The sequence below is a fragment of the Tamandua tetradactyla genome, chromosome 19, assembly GCF_023851605.1.
Source record: "Tamandua tetradactyla isolate mTamTet1 chromosome 19, mTamTet1.pri, whole genome shotgun sequence".
Classification (NCBI taxonomy): Eukaryota; Metazoa; Chordata; class Mammalia; order Pilosa; family Myrmecophagidae; genus Tamandua; species Tamandua tetradactyla.
Window position 1 is genome coordinate 62,765,354 of NC_135345.1, and position 18,020 is coordinate 62,783,373.

The window sequence follows — 18,020 nt, forward strand, 5'->3', positions numbered from 1 at the left end:
CATATTTTCAATTATAAAAGAGAATTAGGAGAGTGGAGCTGATAAATATCTTTAGTCCTGCACAGACATGGTATCTGCCATGTGTTCTTTCCAAACTTTCTGTCACTCTAGAGAGTTTTTACTTCTCATTTATTTTTGTTTTTCTTACAGGCAAAAAATAATAGCAAGCTTTGGTGAACACAGACTTTGAGTCACATACATATTTTTTTGGACTCCATTTACTTTAGTAATGGATTTAAAAAGTGAAATAGATAATTTTGTATCTCTCATTATAAATTCTGAGAGTCTGAGAGTGCCCTAATTTCCAGCACCTAATATCAGATACATAGTAGGCATGCAGTAAGTATTGTCGAAATGAGTAAATGAGTAACTGAGAGATAATAGATGTTTCAGGATCAATAATGTGTGTAAAAGTAGCATTAGATAATTTATAAAAACATCTTTTATAGTTTTAGAATGACCCATTCTACTCGAAAAAAGATATATCAAGAAGATCAAATATACTTCATTATCAAAATCCTGTGCAGAATACCTATGTTATATTATTCTTAAAACACCATGAAGTATCTGAATTTTAATAAGACATGGAGCAGTATAGAACAGAAAATTTGAATCAATAGCCAAGCATACCTATACTTTAATATACTACTACACAACCAGATTCAGAGGGATAGAAAAACATGACAAGAAAGATTCCAGATCAGACTAAAATCCTCAGGTCTCAATTTCATCCCTCCAAAATTTAGGTATTGAAAAAAAATTTTTTGGTAAAGTAAGTTATTTGTCATTAATTATTTTTATTCTTCTTGTTCAGCAATGGACTTGCTAAAGAGTTAAGATGTAAAAATGCAAACACAGAAATAAAATAACTGAAGAGGAAGTATTTATTAAAGAGTAAACTCATATTTATTGAACCTTTATTCTAGTAGAGATACTGATAATCTTTACATTTGCTATTAATTTGATACAAATGTAAGTCTATGAGCTAGATTATTTTAAAAAATTAGGTAACTACCATTGATTCTAAACTTTATTTTTATACAAAACCTTATTTAACTATATTGCAGCACATCTAGCCCTTTTTTCTTAGCCAACCAAGTTTCTACACTTTTTAAAATATTTTTTCTATCATAAAATGAAAAGAAATAGACACAATTGTGTAGAAGAGAGAGTGCATACATGGGAATCCCATGATCAATATCATCTATGCCTCTGTCCTTAATAAGAGAGCGACCTTGTGTGTGTCTTCCATCTTGTCTGGACCTATAGCCTCCTCTGTGAATTAAAGCAATTGAGATGCATGATTTCTAAAGAAACCTTTCCATCTCTTTAGGGTTTTTTTTCTCTGTTTAATTAACCATTCATTATATATACATACACATATATATAGGGTTTTATGTTTACCACTTAATTGCAATCATGCAATTGTAATCATAATGCATTGCCTTATGAAAGGATTCCCCTATTTCCGATTTAAAAAGCATCATGTTAGTTGCACCACTGGTGACATTTTAGATCTTGTCACATTTTTAATAATATAATGCAGAGATCTGTATGCATTAGAAAAGTGTACTTTTAAAGCAGGCTTTGCATAATGCAGGGCATTCTGTTCTAATACAGAAACAATTCAAATAAATAAATAGTGTGTATGTGTGTATCTTATAAGGACTTAGATTAACTCTAGAAAATATACAAAATACTGGAAGGAAAGATTATCTGTTGAGAATTAATCAGGTTGATTAAGTGCTATAATTTTTACTATTAAATATAAATCATGTACATGTATAAGCTATTCAAATATTTTTTAATTTTTTTATTAATTTTTAAATTTAAAAAACAATTACAGGAAAGAAACACAAACATTCTTAATATGTGATCATTCCATTCTACATATATAATCAGTAATTCACAATATCATCACATAGTTGCATATTCATCATCATGATCATTTCTTAGAACATTTTCATCCATTCAGAAAAGAAATAAAAAGACAACAGAAAAATAAAAGAAAACAGAAAAAAATATATACATACCATACTCCTTACCCCTCCCTTTCATTGATCACTAGCATTTCAAACTAAATTTATTTTAACATTTGTTCCCCCTATTATTTATTTTTATTCTATATGTTCTACTCATCTGTTGACAAGGTAGATAAAAGGAACATCAGACACAAGTTTTTCACAATCACAGTCACATTGTGAAAGCTATATCATTATACAGTCCTCATCAAGAAACATGGCTACTGGAACACAGCTCTACATTTTCAGGCTGTTCCCTCCAGCCTCTCCATTTCCTCTTGGATAACAAGTGATATCTACTTAATGTGTAAGAATAACCTCCAGGATAACCTCTTGACTCTGTTTGGAATTTCACAACCATTGACACTTTGTCTCATTTCACTCTTCCCCTTTTGGTTGAGAGGGTTTTCTCAATCCCTTGATGCTGAGTCTCAGCTCATTCTAGGATTTCTGTCCCACATTGCCAGGAGGGTCCACACCCCTGGGAGTCATGTCCCACGTAGACAGGGGGAGAGTGGTGAGTTTGCTTGTCGTGTTTGCTGGAGAGAGAGGCCACATCTGAGCAACAAAAGAGGTTCTCTTGGGGGTGACTCTTAGGCCTAATTTTAAGTAGGCTTGACCTATCCTTTGTGGGGTTAAGCCCCAAAACTGGAGGCTCAGCCTATAGCTTTGGTTGTCCACACTGCTTGTGAGAATATCAAGAATTCAACTTGGGGAGGTTGAATTTTCCCGTTTTCACCATTCCCCAAAGGGGCTTTGCAAATACTTTTCCGCTCACTGATCAAATCACTCTGGGATTCATCAGGGCATCACTGGACAAACCAATAAAATTTCATGTCCTACCCAAGGTTCCATGTACTTGTGTTGTTCAACCAAGCTATCTACATAAGTTATATTAGGAAATGCACTAGTCAAAATATAAATTTTGTACCAAATAAACATTTTTTGCTTTAGTCTCACACATAAGTTGAAATTTTAAAATATTAATTACCATCTATTTTCGACACTCTGCAGTAATGACATTCCTTTGTTCTTCCTCATGCAAAAACATTTTTAAAATTTGTACATTTAGTCACTGTCATTATACACTCTAGGGATTCCTAGATTATACCATCTCAATCTTTATCATCTATCTTTCTTTGTGATTTCATTTATGCCCCCAGCCCTCCTCCCTCTATCATTCTCACATTCAGCTTCGTTCAATGTTTTTTACATAATTATATTACAGTTAGATAGTATTGTGCTGTCCATTTCTGAGTTTTTACATTCAGTCCTGTTGCACAATCTGTATTCCTTCAGCTCCAATTACCCAATACCTTACCCTATTTCTACCTCCTGATGGTCTCTGTAACCAGCGAAACTCTCCAAGTTTATTCACTAATGTCAGTTCATATCAGTGAGATCATACAGTATTTGTCCTTTTGTTTCTGGCTAATCTCACTCAGCATAATGTCCTTAAGGTCCATCCATGTTGTTACATACTTCATACTTTATTCTGTCTTACAGCTGCATAATATGCCATCTTATGTATATACCACAGTTTGTTTAGCCACCCATCTGTTGATGGACATTTTGGCTGTTTCCATCTCTTGGTAATTGTAAATAATGCTGCTATAAACATTGTTGTGCAAATGTCCATTTGTGTCCTTGCCCTCATGTTCTTTGAGTAGAGACAACATATAGATGGATCCCATTCCCTAATCCATTCTGCCAGTCCCTGTCCCCCAATTGAAAAGCTTAATCCATCAACATTCAGTGTTATTACTGCACAGGCAGTACCCTCCTCTAACATTTTTCTTTTTAGCTTTTATATGTCCTTCTAATTTTACTTCTTTTTACCTTTACTCATAGTCTTCCTTACTACACACCTCTCTCTTCTGCCTTTGTATCTATCTCTAGTGCTCCCTTTAGTATTTCTTGCAGAGCTGGTTTCTTGGTCACAAATTCTCTCAGTGATTTTTTGTCTGAAAATGTTTTAATTTCTCCCTCATTTTTGAAGGACACTTTTGCTGGACATAGAATTATTGGTTGGCAGTATTTCTCTTTTAATAATTTAAATATATCATCCCACTGTCTTCTCGCCTCCATGGTTTCTGCTGAGAAATCTATGCATAGTCTTATTGGGCTTCCCTTGTATGTGATGGATTGCTTTTCTCTTGCTGATTTCAAGATTCTCTCTTTCTCTTTGACCTCTGGCATTCTGATTAGTAAATGTCTTGGAGTATGTCTATTTGGATTTATTCTCTTTGGGGTGTGCTGCACTTCTTGGATCTGTAATTTTAAGTTTTTCGTAAGAGTTGGGAAATTTTCAGTGATAATTTCCTCCATTAGTTTTTCTCCTCCTTTTCCCTTCTCTTCTCCTTCTGGTACACCCACAACATGTATATCATGTGCTACATATTGTCCTTCAATTCCCTGAATCCCTGCTCATATTTTTCCATTTTTTCCCCTATATTTTCTTTTTCTTATCGGATTTCAGATGTTCCATCCTCCAGTTCACTAATCCTATGTTCTGCCTCTCGAAATCTACCACTATAGGTTTCCATTGTTTTTTTTTTTTAATTCTATTCTACTTTGTCCTTCACTCCCATAAGTTCTGTGATTTGTTTTTCCAGACTTTCAATTCTTCTTTTTGTTCATTCCTTGCCTTATTTATATCCTCCCTCATTTCATTGATTTGTTTTTTGATGAGGTTTTCCATGTCTGTTCGTGTATTCTGAATTAATTGTTTCAGCTCCTGTATCTCATTTGAATTGTTGGGTGTTCCTTTGACTGGGCCATATCTTCAATTTTCCTAGTGTGATTTGTTATTTTTTGCTGGTGCCTAGCCATTTAATTACCTTAATTAGTTTATTCTGGAGATTGCTTTCACTTCTTTTACCTAGGGTTTTCTTGCTGAATGAATTTGTTGTCTGTCTGTTCTTTGACATTCAGTTCAGCTTTATCTGGACCCCTAGCTTAAGTTTTGTTTAACAGAGGAGAATTTTTCAGTTCTTGTTTTCTTGTTTCTTGCCCTGCTTGTATGGTGCCTCCCCCCCCACCCCCCCAACTTAGGAGTGTCCACGTAGGTATTATAGATCCCACCCGGATTTTCCCAGACCAAACTGGCCTCCTGTCAAGAAGAAAGAGTCACCTGTGTCAGTTTTCCCTGAGGGTGAGACCCAGAAGGTTGACAGACTTGCCTGTGAAGTCTTTGGGCTCTGTTTTTCTTATCCTGCCCAGTATGTGGTGCTTGTCTGCCTGCAGGTCCCACCAGCATAAGATGATGCGGTACCTTTAACTTTGGCAAACTCTCCCTGCTGGGGGCTTGGTGGAGATAGAGGAGAGGTTGTAGGCTGGTTTTAATGGCTTCAAATTACCAGTCCCTGTTGTCTGAATTCCTTGGGGGAGGGATTATCCCTGAGTTGGGTCTCACTCCTCCTGTGGGGAAGGCACAGGCTCCAGACAAGCCCTCAACCAAGCCTGTTTCTGCCTATGCCTGGGGCAGTTGCAGCCTGAAAAGTCCTGCCACTGTATGCAAAGGCAGTCAAGCCTTTGTAGAAACACAGCCACAGAAACCTCTGCTTCCTTTTTTTTTTTTTCTTTTTCCATCAGCCCTGACCCCTTGGCACTGGGGCAAAAATGAACAACCTCCACTTTGACCAGGTTCGCCTGAACAGGGGCCTTTTTTTTTTCAACATGGGCAGGCACCAGGAATTGAACCCAGGTCCTCTGGCATGGCAGGCAAGCATTCTTACCTGCTGAGCCACCGTGGCCCACCCAGGGGGCCTATTTTTAGTAGTCAGATTTTGTTAATTAATTCCACAATTGGTGTTTGGTTGGGCTCAGCCCCTGTTGCTGGTAAAGTCTCTTTCCTTTCCCCTCTGGGAAGCAGCCTGTAGGGGGAGGGCACTGGCCATTGCAGCTTGGGGAACTCATGATTCTGGGGGCTCGCAGCCAGTCCATTTGGTCCAGACTGGGGTACACTGTGTGTCCGGTGACTGACGTGGCCCTAGGAGCTGTTCTGTATTGTTTCTGGTTATTTAGTAGTTGTTCTAGAGGACAAACTAAAATGCACACATTGCTAAGCCGCCTTCTTGGCCCGAAGTCACTATTCAAATAATTTTAAGAATCATTTTTAAAAGGAAAAGCTTTTATAATTTTATAGTAGTGGTTATTAAGCTGTCTATTAGTTTTCTGTCACTACTGTAACAAAGTACAACAAACTTAGAGGCTCAGACAACACACATTTATTATCTTATGTTTCTCTAGGTCAGAAGGTGGGTACAGGTCTCACTGGACTAACAGCAGTCCTTTCTCTAGACTCTGGGTAGGTGTATCAGTTACGGTTCTCCAGAAAAACCAAACCAATTGTATATGTATATGTATATATAATACATTTGCATCTATATACAATATATTAGGATATTTATACATTTAAAAATTTTATATATAATATGTATATAAAGGAACTTGAAAAGAATTGGCTCATGCAATTGTGGGGGCTGTCAATACCAAATTCCATAGGACAGACTCGAGGCTGAAAATTCTGGTGAGAGTAATGTTGAATTCTTGAATTGAATTCCTTAGTCTAGAAACTCAGGAGGGGGTGGAGAGTGTAGTCTTAAAGCAGAATTCCTTCTGATCCCTGGAACTCTGTTTTTGCTATTACAACCTCCAACTGATTGGATGAGGCCCACCCACATTATACAGGGTCATCTCTTTACTTAAAGTCAATTGATTGCAGCTGCTAATCCCATCAATGAACACCTCCACCGCAAAAAATTAGACAAGTATTTGACCAAACAACTGGACATCATAACCCACCGTGATGGTAAAATTAGCCATCACATTAGGATCTATTTCCTTGCTTTTTTCTAGCTTCTTGCGGCAGCCGCCATTCTTTAGTCCTCCCCGCTTCCTCCAGCAAGGGTGGTGGATTCTTTCACATATCACATCGCTCTGACCTTTATTTCTGCCTCCCTTTTCCCCTAGTAAAGATTCTTGTGATTGGATTAGTTCTGCCCAGATAATCTAGTATAATCTCCCCATCCCAACCTTAATTACATCTGCAAAGTCCTTTTGCCATGTAAAATAACATATTCATAGGTTCCAGGAATTGGGACCTGGGCATCTTTGGGGGACCTATTATGCTACCTATCACAAGCTATAAGCAAAATATCCAAGTAACTTTAATTACTAAATCAGAATTGCTCTGACGATAAAGAAAAGTTTAGATGCCCTGGATATAGAGATAGAGAACTGAAAGCTTCTAATGTTTCAGAGAGTATTATAGTACATTTGCCCCCTTCCCACCTCGTGGATGTAGTGTAGAAGGCAATGGATAAGAGATTGCATCTTATCCAGTTTGAACATCATTGAAGCTGGATGTTAGACATATATTCTTTATTCTCTTATTTGTGCATTTCTGAGCTTTTATTGTCTTTCAATCATCTTTTCTTTTACCACCCACCTGTGGGATACCTGTCCCCTGTCTAAATCATGTTACCTGCAGGCATGCCATTATGATGTTCTTTCTGCCACCCCATTTTCTACCATTTTCTTTCACTAAACTGCCACCTGCCCTAACCTCAGATATCACTTTTCTCCAGGTTATTGTTTTTTCTGACTTACAGTTAAGTGCCGTTACTGTGCTCTTCTGTCTCATCTCTAGCAAGGTGTATCAAATTTCGTTGTAATTGCTTAATATTGCATCTGGACAAATGGAGGAATCATGTTATCTGGTGCACATGGTATCCTTAATACTGGCCACAGAGTGGGTAGTGAAGAAAATTTGCTGAATGGTACACACACACACACACACACACATGCACAAACACACACAAATATGAAACTACCTATTCCCCAAATCATTTCATCTTTTCTCTGTGTGGCAAGTAATATCCACTAAAGAGAAGCCCATTAGGGACCTTTGCACTTCCATCAATGACTGTATATCCCAGATTAGTCAAGCATGTAGCTGTCTCTCTGCTGTCTCATATTTTACTAAACTCACTGAAAATAAGTATGATTTATAAGATGAGGCTGGAAAAGGAAACCAGAAGGAAAAGATAGGTATCAAATTGGAAACTTTACAAGTCTTTTCTTTGATGATTAGTTTTGATTGGTGTTTATATCTTACCCTGAAAGCTGACTTCATAAATGCCAGATGGATATGGTCAGAGTGGGATTTGAAGACAAACAAAACAAGCTATTATAATGCTAGGTATGTCCAACTGGCCATCAGCACAAACAACATTTTGACCTCTGGTATTTTGCTGTAGCAGAGAGTTCTTTTTAACAAGGAATTAAAATGTTCTTTTTTTTTTTTGCCTTTTCTTTTGGAAAGACTTAGGTACTTTCAGAGATTTGTAAAACAGAAAAGTTCCACATGAGATTCTTAATGTAGTTTAGTTTGGTTTCTCTGATTCCCACCTGAAATGATTATTACAGTAGGGAAGAGTGATATAACTTGCTATTGTCCTAAACATTGTAAAAGCAAAATGATGATATTGTTAAAAACCCCAGGAGCGAAACTGTGACATGTATTTTATTGTGGTTAAGGGGGAAAATGTCGTATCTCTAGAGTAAAATAATCAAGACCAGCAGGTGAAAAATTTAAAGCAAACAAGCAAAAAGAAGACATAACATCTGCCTGGAGGGCCATAAACTATTAAACTTGCAAGCACATTAGAGAAAAATGAAGAAAAATCAAGTAGAAAGATGGTGTAACTGTAGAAACCAATAGGGATTTCATTGCAATAAAATGTGTTTTTACTTAAAGAAGAAAGTTGTCTTTATTTCACCAAATGCATGTCTCCATATTTTATTTATTTTTATTCATTGGTCAGTGGCAGCTTTATTAGTATTTTTGTGAATATGTATAGAATTCAAAATGAATGTGGTAGGAAAAAGCATCTGCTACCAATACATTTAGTTTTTTAAGTCTGAATTATGGAAATTGCATTTGAGCCATTATTTTTGGTTTTATCATGTTAGAATTTCCTTTAGACATCAGGTATTATCTATTATCAATTTTGAATTATTCAAATGCTATTCATGGAAATTAAATGAGGCTTCCCCGATCATCCTACTTAAAATTGCAACCTTCCTTTCCCATTCCAGCACTTTTGTCTATTCTGTTTCCATAGCCCTTAGCATCTAACACATGCAATATAATTAACTTATTTATTGTATTTATTGCTTAATGTCCATCTCCCCCTATATCAGGGCAGGGATTATCGTTTCTTTTATTGTGTGATATATGTCAACCGTCAACCAAGTAGAAAGGTATTTATCACATATTAGATGGTCAACTAATATTGGGTGAATGAACACAGGAACAAAACAATAAATTTGTAATAATAATAATAATAATAATAGCTAAAATGTACTAAGTACTTTGGAATGGATCTAGCATTCTTTTAGGTACTATACATGTATAAACTCATTCAAATTTAAAACACTCCTAGCACTATACTTGTATAAACTGATTCAAATTTAAAACACTCCTAAGAGAAAGGTGCTATTATCACTGTTTTCAATAAGGAAATGAGGTCCATGGAAGTTAAGCAAATTTATAGATATTTAACTTATAATGCCTTTTGTCTACTAAATGGTAGAGTTGGATACCAAAGGTCTGTTCTAAGGCTATGATTTTACTAATTATATCAAAGTACCTCTAATTTGTCAACATGGTTTTACTGGAAAAAAAAATAGTTCATGTTCTCATAAAACAGATAGTTTTTAATCTTTTAATGTTTCAACACATCTGAAAGATCATGCTCACACATCTAGAAAGAATGGTTCTCTAAGGGAGTCTTCAATGATGAAAAGAGGCCTTTGGCTGTGGGCAGTTGCAAACTAGTGTGGAAGTATCCCATTTCTTACTGTTCTCTGGCATTGGTTATGACATCCACCACCTTGAAATGACTTTTGCAAACGTCTCCAACTTCTCAGGATCTCTGATTCCTCATTCTAAAATATAGTTTGGAGACTTCAAGATATGAAATACCTTTCTCCCTTTAAATTCTATGGTTCTCTTAATGCGTCTCTGTGCTCAGATTTGCAATAAAAGTGTTGACAGTAAAAAGAGAGCAGATCCTTTCCTTGAAGTGAATGCTGCTCAAATACTTTCTGTATTTGAACTTTAGTAGAAATTGCACAGGGTTCCTTGATGAATTAGCAATGAATGAGAGTTAAAAAAGAGATTGGGATAGGAACTGTACTCTTTCTTTCCAGAATCCATAATGGCTTTTGTATTTTTTTCTACAACATTGAGTTCTGTTGACCAGAAATCTTGAAATATCTATTTCTTTGCCATACCTGAATCTGGATAGCCCACAATTTCAGCTCAAAACAGTTGCTCTTTTCTTTCTTCCCTTCCCTTCTCTCCTGTCTCCTCCCCTCCCTTCCCTTCCTTATCCTTCCCTCCTCTGCCCACCCTGTCCCTCCTACATCCCTTCCCCCTTCTCCCTCTCCTTTCCCCCTTTCCCCTCCCCTGCCCCCATCCCCTTTTCCTTTCTCCCTGTAAATGTGAATGAGTGATACAATTTCTGACAGAGCTCTCTGCTTTATTCTTCCATGCCTACCTGGAGCATAACACTAACACATTTAAAAAGAAAAGGTTTAAAAGACATATCCATGATTTTGGAACCTTCATACACTGCTGGTGGGAAGGTAAAATAGTGCAGCCACTTTGGAAATAAGTCTGACAGTTCTTCAAAAGGTTGCACATAGAGTTAGCATATGTTCCAGAAATTACCCTCCTAGATATCCATCCAAGAGAAATGAAAATGTATTAACACAAAAATTGTACACTAATACATATGCTTATAGCAGCATGATTCATAATAACCAAAATGTGGAAATAACCAAATGTCCATCAATTGATGAATGAATAAATAAAATTGGTATGCTAATATAATAGAATATTGTTCAGCAATAAAAAGGAAATAAGTAATGATTCATGCTACAGCATGGGTGAACTTTGAAAACCATATGCTAACTGAAAGAAGACAGTCACAAAAGATCACATGTTGTAGAATCCGTATATATTAAATATTCAGAATACGCAAATCTATTCAGACAGAAAGTAGAAGATTGGTTGTCTAGGATTGGGGTGGGTTGGGGAAACATGAGATGTGACTGCTCATGGACATATGATTTCTTTTGGGGGATGATAAAAACATTCTAAAATTGATTATGGTGGTGGTTACACAAATCTATGAATAAACTAAAAAACATTGCATGGGACACCTTAAATGGCTGGATTGTATGGCATATTAATTATATCAATATGATAATTAGATTATATATAAAATCTTCATGAAAATGTATCATTTTACATAGACATTGACATGAATCAAAACAATTCATAAGCTATCTCCCTTTTCTGTTGCCATTGTTCTTCTAGATTCCTTAGCTTTCTTTTTTTTTAATTACATGACCCTTTTATTGATACTTGACAACTGGCCAACTGGCCTAAATAAAGACTTGAATTTCAGTACAAATCCCCTTATCAGTAAGCATGAATCAGCACCTTTCTTAAAATCCAAACTCTTTAGAATCAGTTACTGAGATTCACTTAAAGGACCCTGAGGGCAGAGTGAAAAGGGGCTAGGTTTCCACCGAACTCCACCTGCCTCTGCACTTTGTCTGCCACTTGCACTGGGGGCAGGGATCTGCTGCACGGACCACAGCATGACATCTGCCAAAGAGCCAGGGGCCTTGCCTGAGAGGAGCATTCTGGAGCGGGAAAACTGCTGCCTTTTCTTTGCTGCTTTCCTCTTTCACTTGGAAAAAATCAGTGCCCCCAGCTATGTATGAGGGTTAAATTTACAGCATTGTGCTCTGGCCAAAGAGAACAAGAAACATGCAATGCTTCTTCTCCTTCAATGGGACAATCGTTTAGACACTGAACTTCGAGTCTTTGACACAGTCTTCTAAATTAAAGTAAACCCCAACTGATACTCGTGACCAGGCTATTTTTCAGTCTGTCCTCCAAAGCACCTAAGAAGTTTTCTGTCATGCTCTTGACTGATGAGGGTGTGTCAATGGCAGACAGGTCCTTGCAATGGTCACAGAGCAGCCTGTGCCACACTAGCAAGGACAAGCGGAGCCTCGGCTGGATTTGCATTGATCACAATGCCTTTCAGCGCTCCCTAATCCGTTCCAAGCACCGATTTGAAGTCCAGTCCACTGGTCTTTAAGGCAGGGGGACTCGCCTGGATTTTGTTGGTTACATCCAAGCCTGTATCTGGTATTTGGATCATCTTGGAGACACCATGAACTGCAGATTTCGATACATAAATACAAGCGTTTCAATCTTGATGGGTCTCAGAAGGGCCAGGCTCTTCCTGGTACTCGGAGTCACAGGAACCCAAGGAGGGAAGGTGCCGAGTGAGGGAGGCCAACGAGCAGAAACGACCCGAGGCCACAAGGATTATGGTCTCGGTTCCCTTTCCTGCCGCGGGCATTGGGGAGGCACAGTCCCTGCGTCCTAATTGGCCTCCAACGCAATCTTTGTCCTAGATTCCTTAGCTTTGAATCATGAATCCTTTTTCCTTTCCCTCTGTAATTCCTTAATGAAATATGTCAGCCAGCATTGCTTATTTCTTTCTTATGTGCTTTGGAGGAACTTAATGGCAAAATGGCAGTTGAATAAAGCCCCATAAAACTCTGTATCCTAAGTGGCATAACCTATAAAATTAATCTGAAAAATTCGAATTCTGGGGCATAAAAGAATTAAACAATGAGAATATAAAGATGAATCTTAACCTTAATTTCATAAGAAACAAAGACCATGAAAAATAACTAAATATTATTGTCAATGTATTTAGTTCCAAAGACCGGGGCAGGTCTGAGTCAAGAAATATAAATTGCAGGAATAATTATTGAAAAAGTTCAATGAAAATTATCAGGAAAATTAAATATATATATTTAAAATGGGCAAAATAAACACTTAGAAACAAATTTAATGAGATAACCTTATAATCTATATGTAGAAGAGTTCAAAAATTTTTGCATCTCTATGTATTAAAAGATGATTGAATAAATGGAGATCCATTTTAAAAATGCATGTAAAGACCAAGTATTTTAAATATCATTATTCTCCAGATACATTTATAGAATAAATGAAATTCCAACCAAAATCTCAATATGACTTCTTTTTGCTGTAAAATTTAGAAAACAATAAAATTCAGGAGGATCAGTAAGAAGGTTTTTGTTTTTTTTTAATTTGGAAAAATAAGAACAGTGATAGGAGTAACACATCACATATTTAAATATATAACGCTGAGATTACAAGAACCAGGAAGGTCTAGTGTGAGACAGTGTAGCATGATAGAGAGTGTGATGAATGAGAGAGCAAGTAAGTTCCCTGTTAAAGAATATCCTAGTGAAATCTTGTATAGATAAGATGGGTTATAATGCTTTTTACTATATAATTAAGATAATCTGAAGTGTTTTATTTTCTGAAGCTCTTTATACACTAAAATGTTTTTGTTGAATATTTTCACCATAAAATCTAAGATAACTGTTTATGGAAGTTATTTATGGTTTTAACTGAAGACTATTAATATTATTATTAGAATAATATCATATATTTTGCTACTACTGTTATTGTTTTGCAATAATTCTTAATGAGGGCAGTGGAGTTTTGAAAGTGATTTTTTCCCCCTAAACTATGTGCAGCACTATCTGCCATGCTCTCAATGCCCTCCCCATGAAGAGCCAGCAATTGCCTTCCTGACAATCATTGCTGTAGTTAGCCATAGGTTAAAATAGTTATTATGATCTTTCATGTGTTTTTGTGGAAATGTGCCTCAGTACCGCTATTTTAAAATAAAGTGGAAACCTTTAAAAACTTGATGAATGAAATAAATCAGCAACAACCCCCATAACTTTCCAGTTTTCATTCTGCAGAGTAGAAGTAAAATTGAAACCTAGATCGGCAAATTGAAATCTGCTTCCCCTGTCGCACTCCATCCTGCAGTTTGCTGAATTCCTCCTAGGGAGAGAGAGAATGATGAAAACTATGGAAAACCAAGTTCAGGACTTGACAGCGATTAATCTCCATTGCATTTCACCCACTGGCTGTTGGCTCTCCCATCCCCCTTAAAAGTTACCCAATGTGACCTCCATGCTACCCTAAGTATCTGTCTTGAGCCCCCTTGAAGTTATAAGTTTATCTTCAAAACAGAGGCAAATTTGGCATGTAACTGGACTCTCTTTCAACCTGAATTTAGTGCTAGTAATTCTAAAAGCATGCGCATAGGAATAGAATCACTTAAATCTACAGACATTTTTCCCACAATTTAGCATCTGAGGGCTTCTCTGAGGAGAATAGTATGATTTAGATGAAAATACTTCAGATTTGGAGTCACAGCGTTACTGGCCTTGCCGTTTGTTAGGCAGATGTTCTTGAGCAAGTGGCATAACCTTCTCTGCTTGTTTCTTTCATTTAAGAATATAAATATAGTACTATTCCTCAGAGTGGTGCTGTTCGGATAAAAGAAGATAATGTATGCATTCATGCTTTATGGTTATTATCATATGTATTGAAGGACACATATAAAATTTTAGGCATCAGATCCATATAGTTTTATATGCTAAGATTATTTTGAAAATATAAAGTGAGAGATTATTTTCATTTACCTGATTGATAAAGTCTCAAACCAATTCATCAGTAATGACACATGAGCTTAAAAATATAAATGCTCTTGCAAATATGCAACATAGGTAAGCATTGTGTGGTTTTATAATCAAGATAATCTGAAGTGCTTAATAAGCTATAATAAACAAGGATGGCTTACAATGCATAATCAGTATCGTCTTTCACTTGTAATACTCGTTTTTGTATTCCACTGAAACATGGCCAGTGAATGCACAATATTCTTAGTTATCATCATAAGGGACTCTGTATACTACAGCCTCTCCACTGTTTCTGCTGCTAGCTGGAAAAATGCTGCAAGCAACAGCAGCTACTATCGACAGGGAACCATATTAATTATTTGAAATGTGCCTCATAAGAGGAATCAGCAGAGTTTATTACAAGTCGAATATAACTTGAGATGGGAAGGTTACTCTAACTGTTATCATAATCTATGTATCATTAACTTTCCTTGTTTAGGGAGAGAGATTAACAACCCTGTAAATTGCTATAGTGAATATGTGGAATGAATATACTGTATATTCCCATTGTAGAAAGAAATGATGGGTCCTTTTACCTACCCAATCTTTTTTATAGAAAGTAAGCTTTAGAAATCAAACTTTCATTATGCTTTCTTGCCTCAAAAATCCTAATTGCTTACTGGATCATCAATATACAAACTATAGCTACTTTGAGTGTTAGAAAATCATTCTGTATTTAAGCTAGCCATTTTATTTATCATCTTGACATTCAAGTAAACATTAACACTGTAACCCATAAGACAGAGAGTCTATTACAAATATGTTGGTGAGCAGATATAATGCTTTGTTGGAATAGATAATAAATTCCACTACCTGCTTTTTAAATTGCAGTTAGTTGTTTTGCATCACATACAATAAGCAAGTAGGAATACTTTTTTACTCAAATAATGGAAATAAATCTTAAAGGTAAAATATAAATTAATCAGGGTTGTAAAGTGATCTAAATACGTGCAATTCATACTATAGTGTGCGGACTGATACCAGTCTCCAAACTGATTATTACAGATCTGTAATGAAATAAGTGCAAAAGTAAGATGGTTTAGAAATACTTATAACAATTTAATGGTGTACTTATGTCTGTTTAATCTAACAATAAAAAATAAGTACTTGTGTCTTGAGTGTCTTTGATTTTAGCTTCTTCATTTTATTTTTCTTGTAACACATTTTTATTGTATTTTTAAAGTATCAGCCCAAGATAAATGTGTGATTTAACAAAAAGGTAGTTTCTCAACTCAGTTTGAGAAGCACTAATTTAGTTGGATATTTTTGAAACAATATATACTATTTTTATGTTTGGGGAATTCTCTTCACATTCTATAATGACTCTTAACTTGGTTCAGAGAAATAAAAATGTGACAACCTAAAAACAAAAAAAAAATTGAAGTAAAAATCCACACTAGCATTCTTTTAACACTTCTTTTTGTGTCCACAGGGCAGGCACATCATGGACAGGTATCATACATCTCTCCACCCATTCACCTGGACTCTGAGCTGGAAAGACCACCTGCTAGAGGTGAGGGTTTTTGTTGTTGTTGTTGTTGTTGTTTTTAATTTAAAGAAAAAAGAAACTACTCAATCATTGATGAAGGTGATTAATTAAAGACAGTTGTAAATATCTTTTTTGTAATGCAATGCCTGTTTAAAAACCAGAAAAAGTGAAGTATCTGAGGACTCAATAGAAACAGCTAGTCTTATTTATAAATTAAAATGTGGACCTTTGCTCTGAGAAATGCTTGTAAACCAAATGCAAAGGTTTCAGCAGAGATTCATAGTGATTCAACTAGTGAAGAACTAGTTAAATACAAACTTAGATCTAGAGATAAGTAGATAACCATTATGTTTTATATCAAGACTTCCTTCTTCTAATATCATTGTTTTTACATTTAGATATATTAATCTAAAACACAGTGACAGACTTTTTTTACTGTGATAGTTTATATTTTATTATATTATTTTTAAAAGTCACATTAGTATTATGACCATTCAGTTTTAAATGCAAAGTTCAAATAAGGTACAGTTAAATTGATGCCAACTGTTTAAGTTTATTTTTTAAAATAAGTAATAAAAATTTAAAAAATTGAAAGATTGTAGTCATCTCATAATCTAAATACAGAATTCATCTGTCCCCTTTAAAGAAATACTTATTGGGCGGGCCGCGGTGGCTCAGCGGGCAAGAGTGCTTGCCTGCCATGCCGGAGGACCTCGGTTCGATTCCCGGCCCCAGCCCATGTAAAAAACAAACAAACAAACAAAATATAATAAAACAAGAAAATGTTTAAAGATGTTTCCCTTTCTTCCTCCCTTCCTTCCTTCCATCCTTCCTTCCTTCTCTCTGTCTTTCCTTCCCTTCCTCCCTCTCTCTTTAAAAAAAAAAAAAAAAAAAAAAAAGAAATACTTATTAATGGTTTTCAAAATGCTTTATAATGTTCAAAGCTATCACTAAATAGATACTTTTAAAAATGTTATAAATACCCAATATCATGCAATATATTTTCTCATGCCTTTAACAGTATTAGTTACTTGATGAAACAAAAGTCATTAGGGCAAGTCATCTGGAGAAAGGAACAAAGAGGATAAGGGAAACTCAGGAAGAGAAAACAAAATGAACCAAAATATGGATATATGAATGTGTGTGATTTTTTAAAGAAATGTGCTACAGCCACAATAAAATATGAGAATTTACAGACAGAAAGATTGGAAAGATTAAATGAGACAGATTTTGAAAGATTCTGTATCCTAATGCTAGGATGTTTGTATTTTATGTTGGAGAAAACTATGAAATATTTTTTTCTCAAGTCAATGGGAAACCATTACAGTTCCAAATATGATAAAAAAAAAAAAATACCTCTCATACTAGTGTGGAAGAGAAGATAATGGTGAAAGAGATTGGAATTAATTAGGTTGTGTCGGTGGCAAAGGGAAGATCTAGAATTATTTTGAAGAGATGTGGTAGTTAAGTGAACAGATAAAGGGCAAGGGAAATTTCTACCTTAATCACCTTCATTTGACATAATCCTTCATCACAAGGAATAGGAAGAACTAAAAATGATGCATTGTTGCAGACATGTTAATCCTTAGAGGAATGTTGTTCCTACCGCAAATAGAGACCTATTGCTGCAAGTTGGTAACTTGAATACAGTTCAGGTATTTCAGACATGATGATACCAGTATGATTTGGGCAAGATAGTTTTAAAGTTGCAGGTAGAGTCCTGTAGCAATCCTCTCCAAAACTTAAAAAAAAAAGGAACATTTACTATAATTCTGCGAGTTGATTGGGCGTGATTTGTGCTGTCTCGGCTTGGTCTGGATGTTTAGTAGTTAGCAGCT

The 18,020-nt window shown here is 35.8% G+C and overlaps 1 protein-coding gene and 1 pseudogene across 15 annotated transcripts in view; one reads left to right on the forward strand and one right to left on the reverse strand.

Annotated features, from left to right (window-relative positions):
* Positions 1-18,020, forward strand: part of ADGRL3 (adhesion G protein-coupled receptor L3) — an 841,123-nt gene that overhangs the window by 560,013 nt on the left and 263,090 nt on the right. For all 15 annotated transcript variants that reach the window (XM_077136976.1, XM_077136982.1, XM_077136975.1 and 12 more), the window contains one exon: positions 16,126-16,206. In XM_077136976.1, coding sequence (XP_076993091.1) covers positions 16,126-16,206 — 81 coding nt within the window. The remainder of the gene's footprint in view (positions 1-16,125; positions 16,207-18,020) is intronic.
* On the reverse strand, positions 11,587-12,307 carry LOC143663739 (aminoacyl tRNA synthase complex-interacting multifunctional protein 2 pseudogene; annotated as a pseudogene).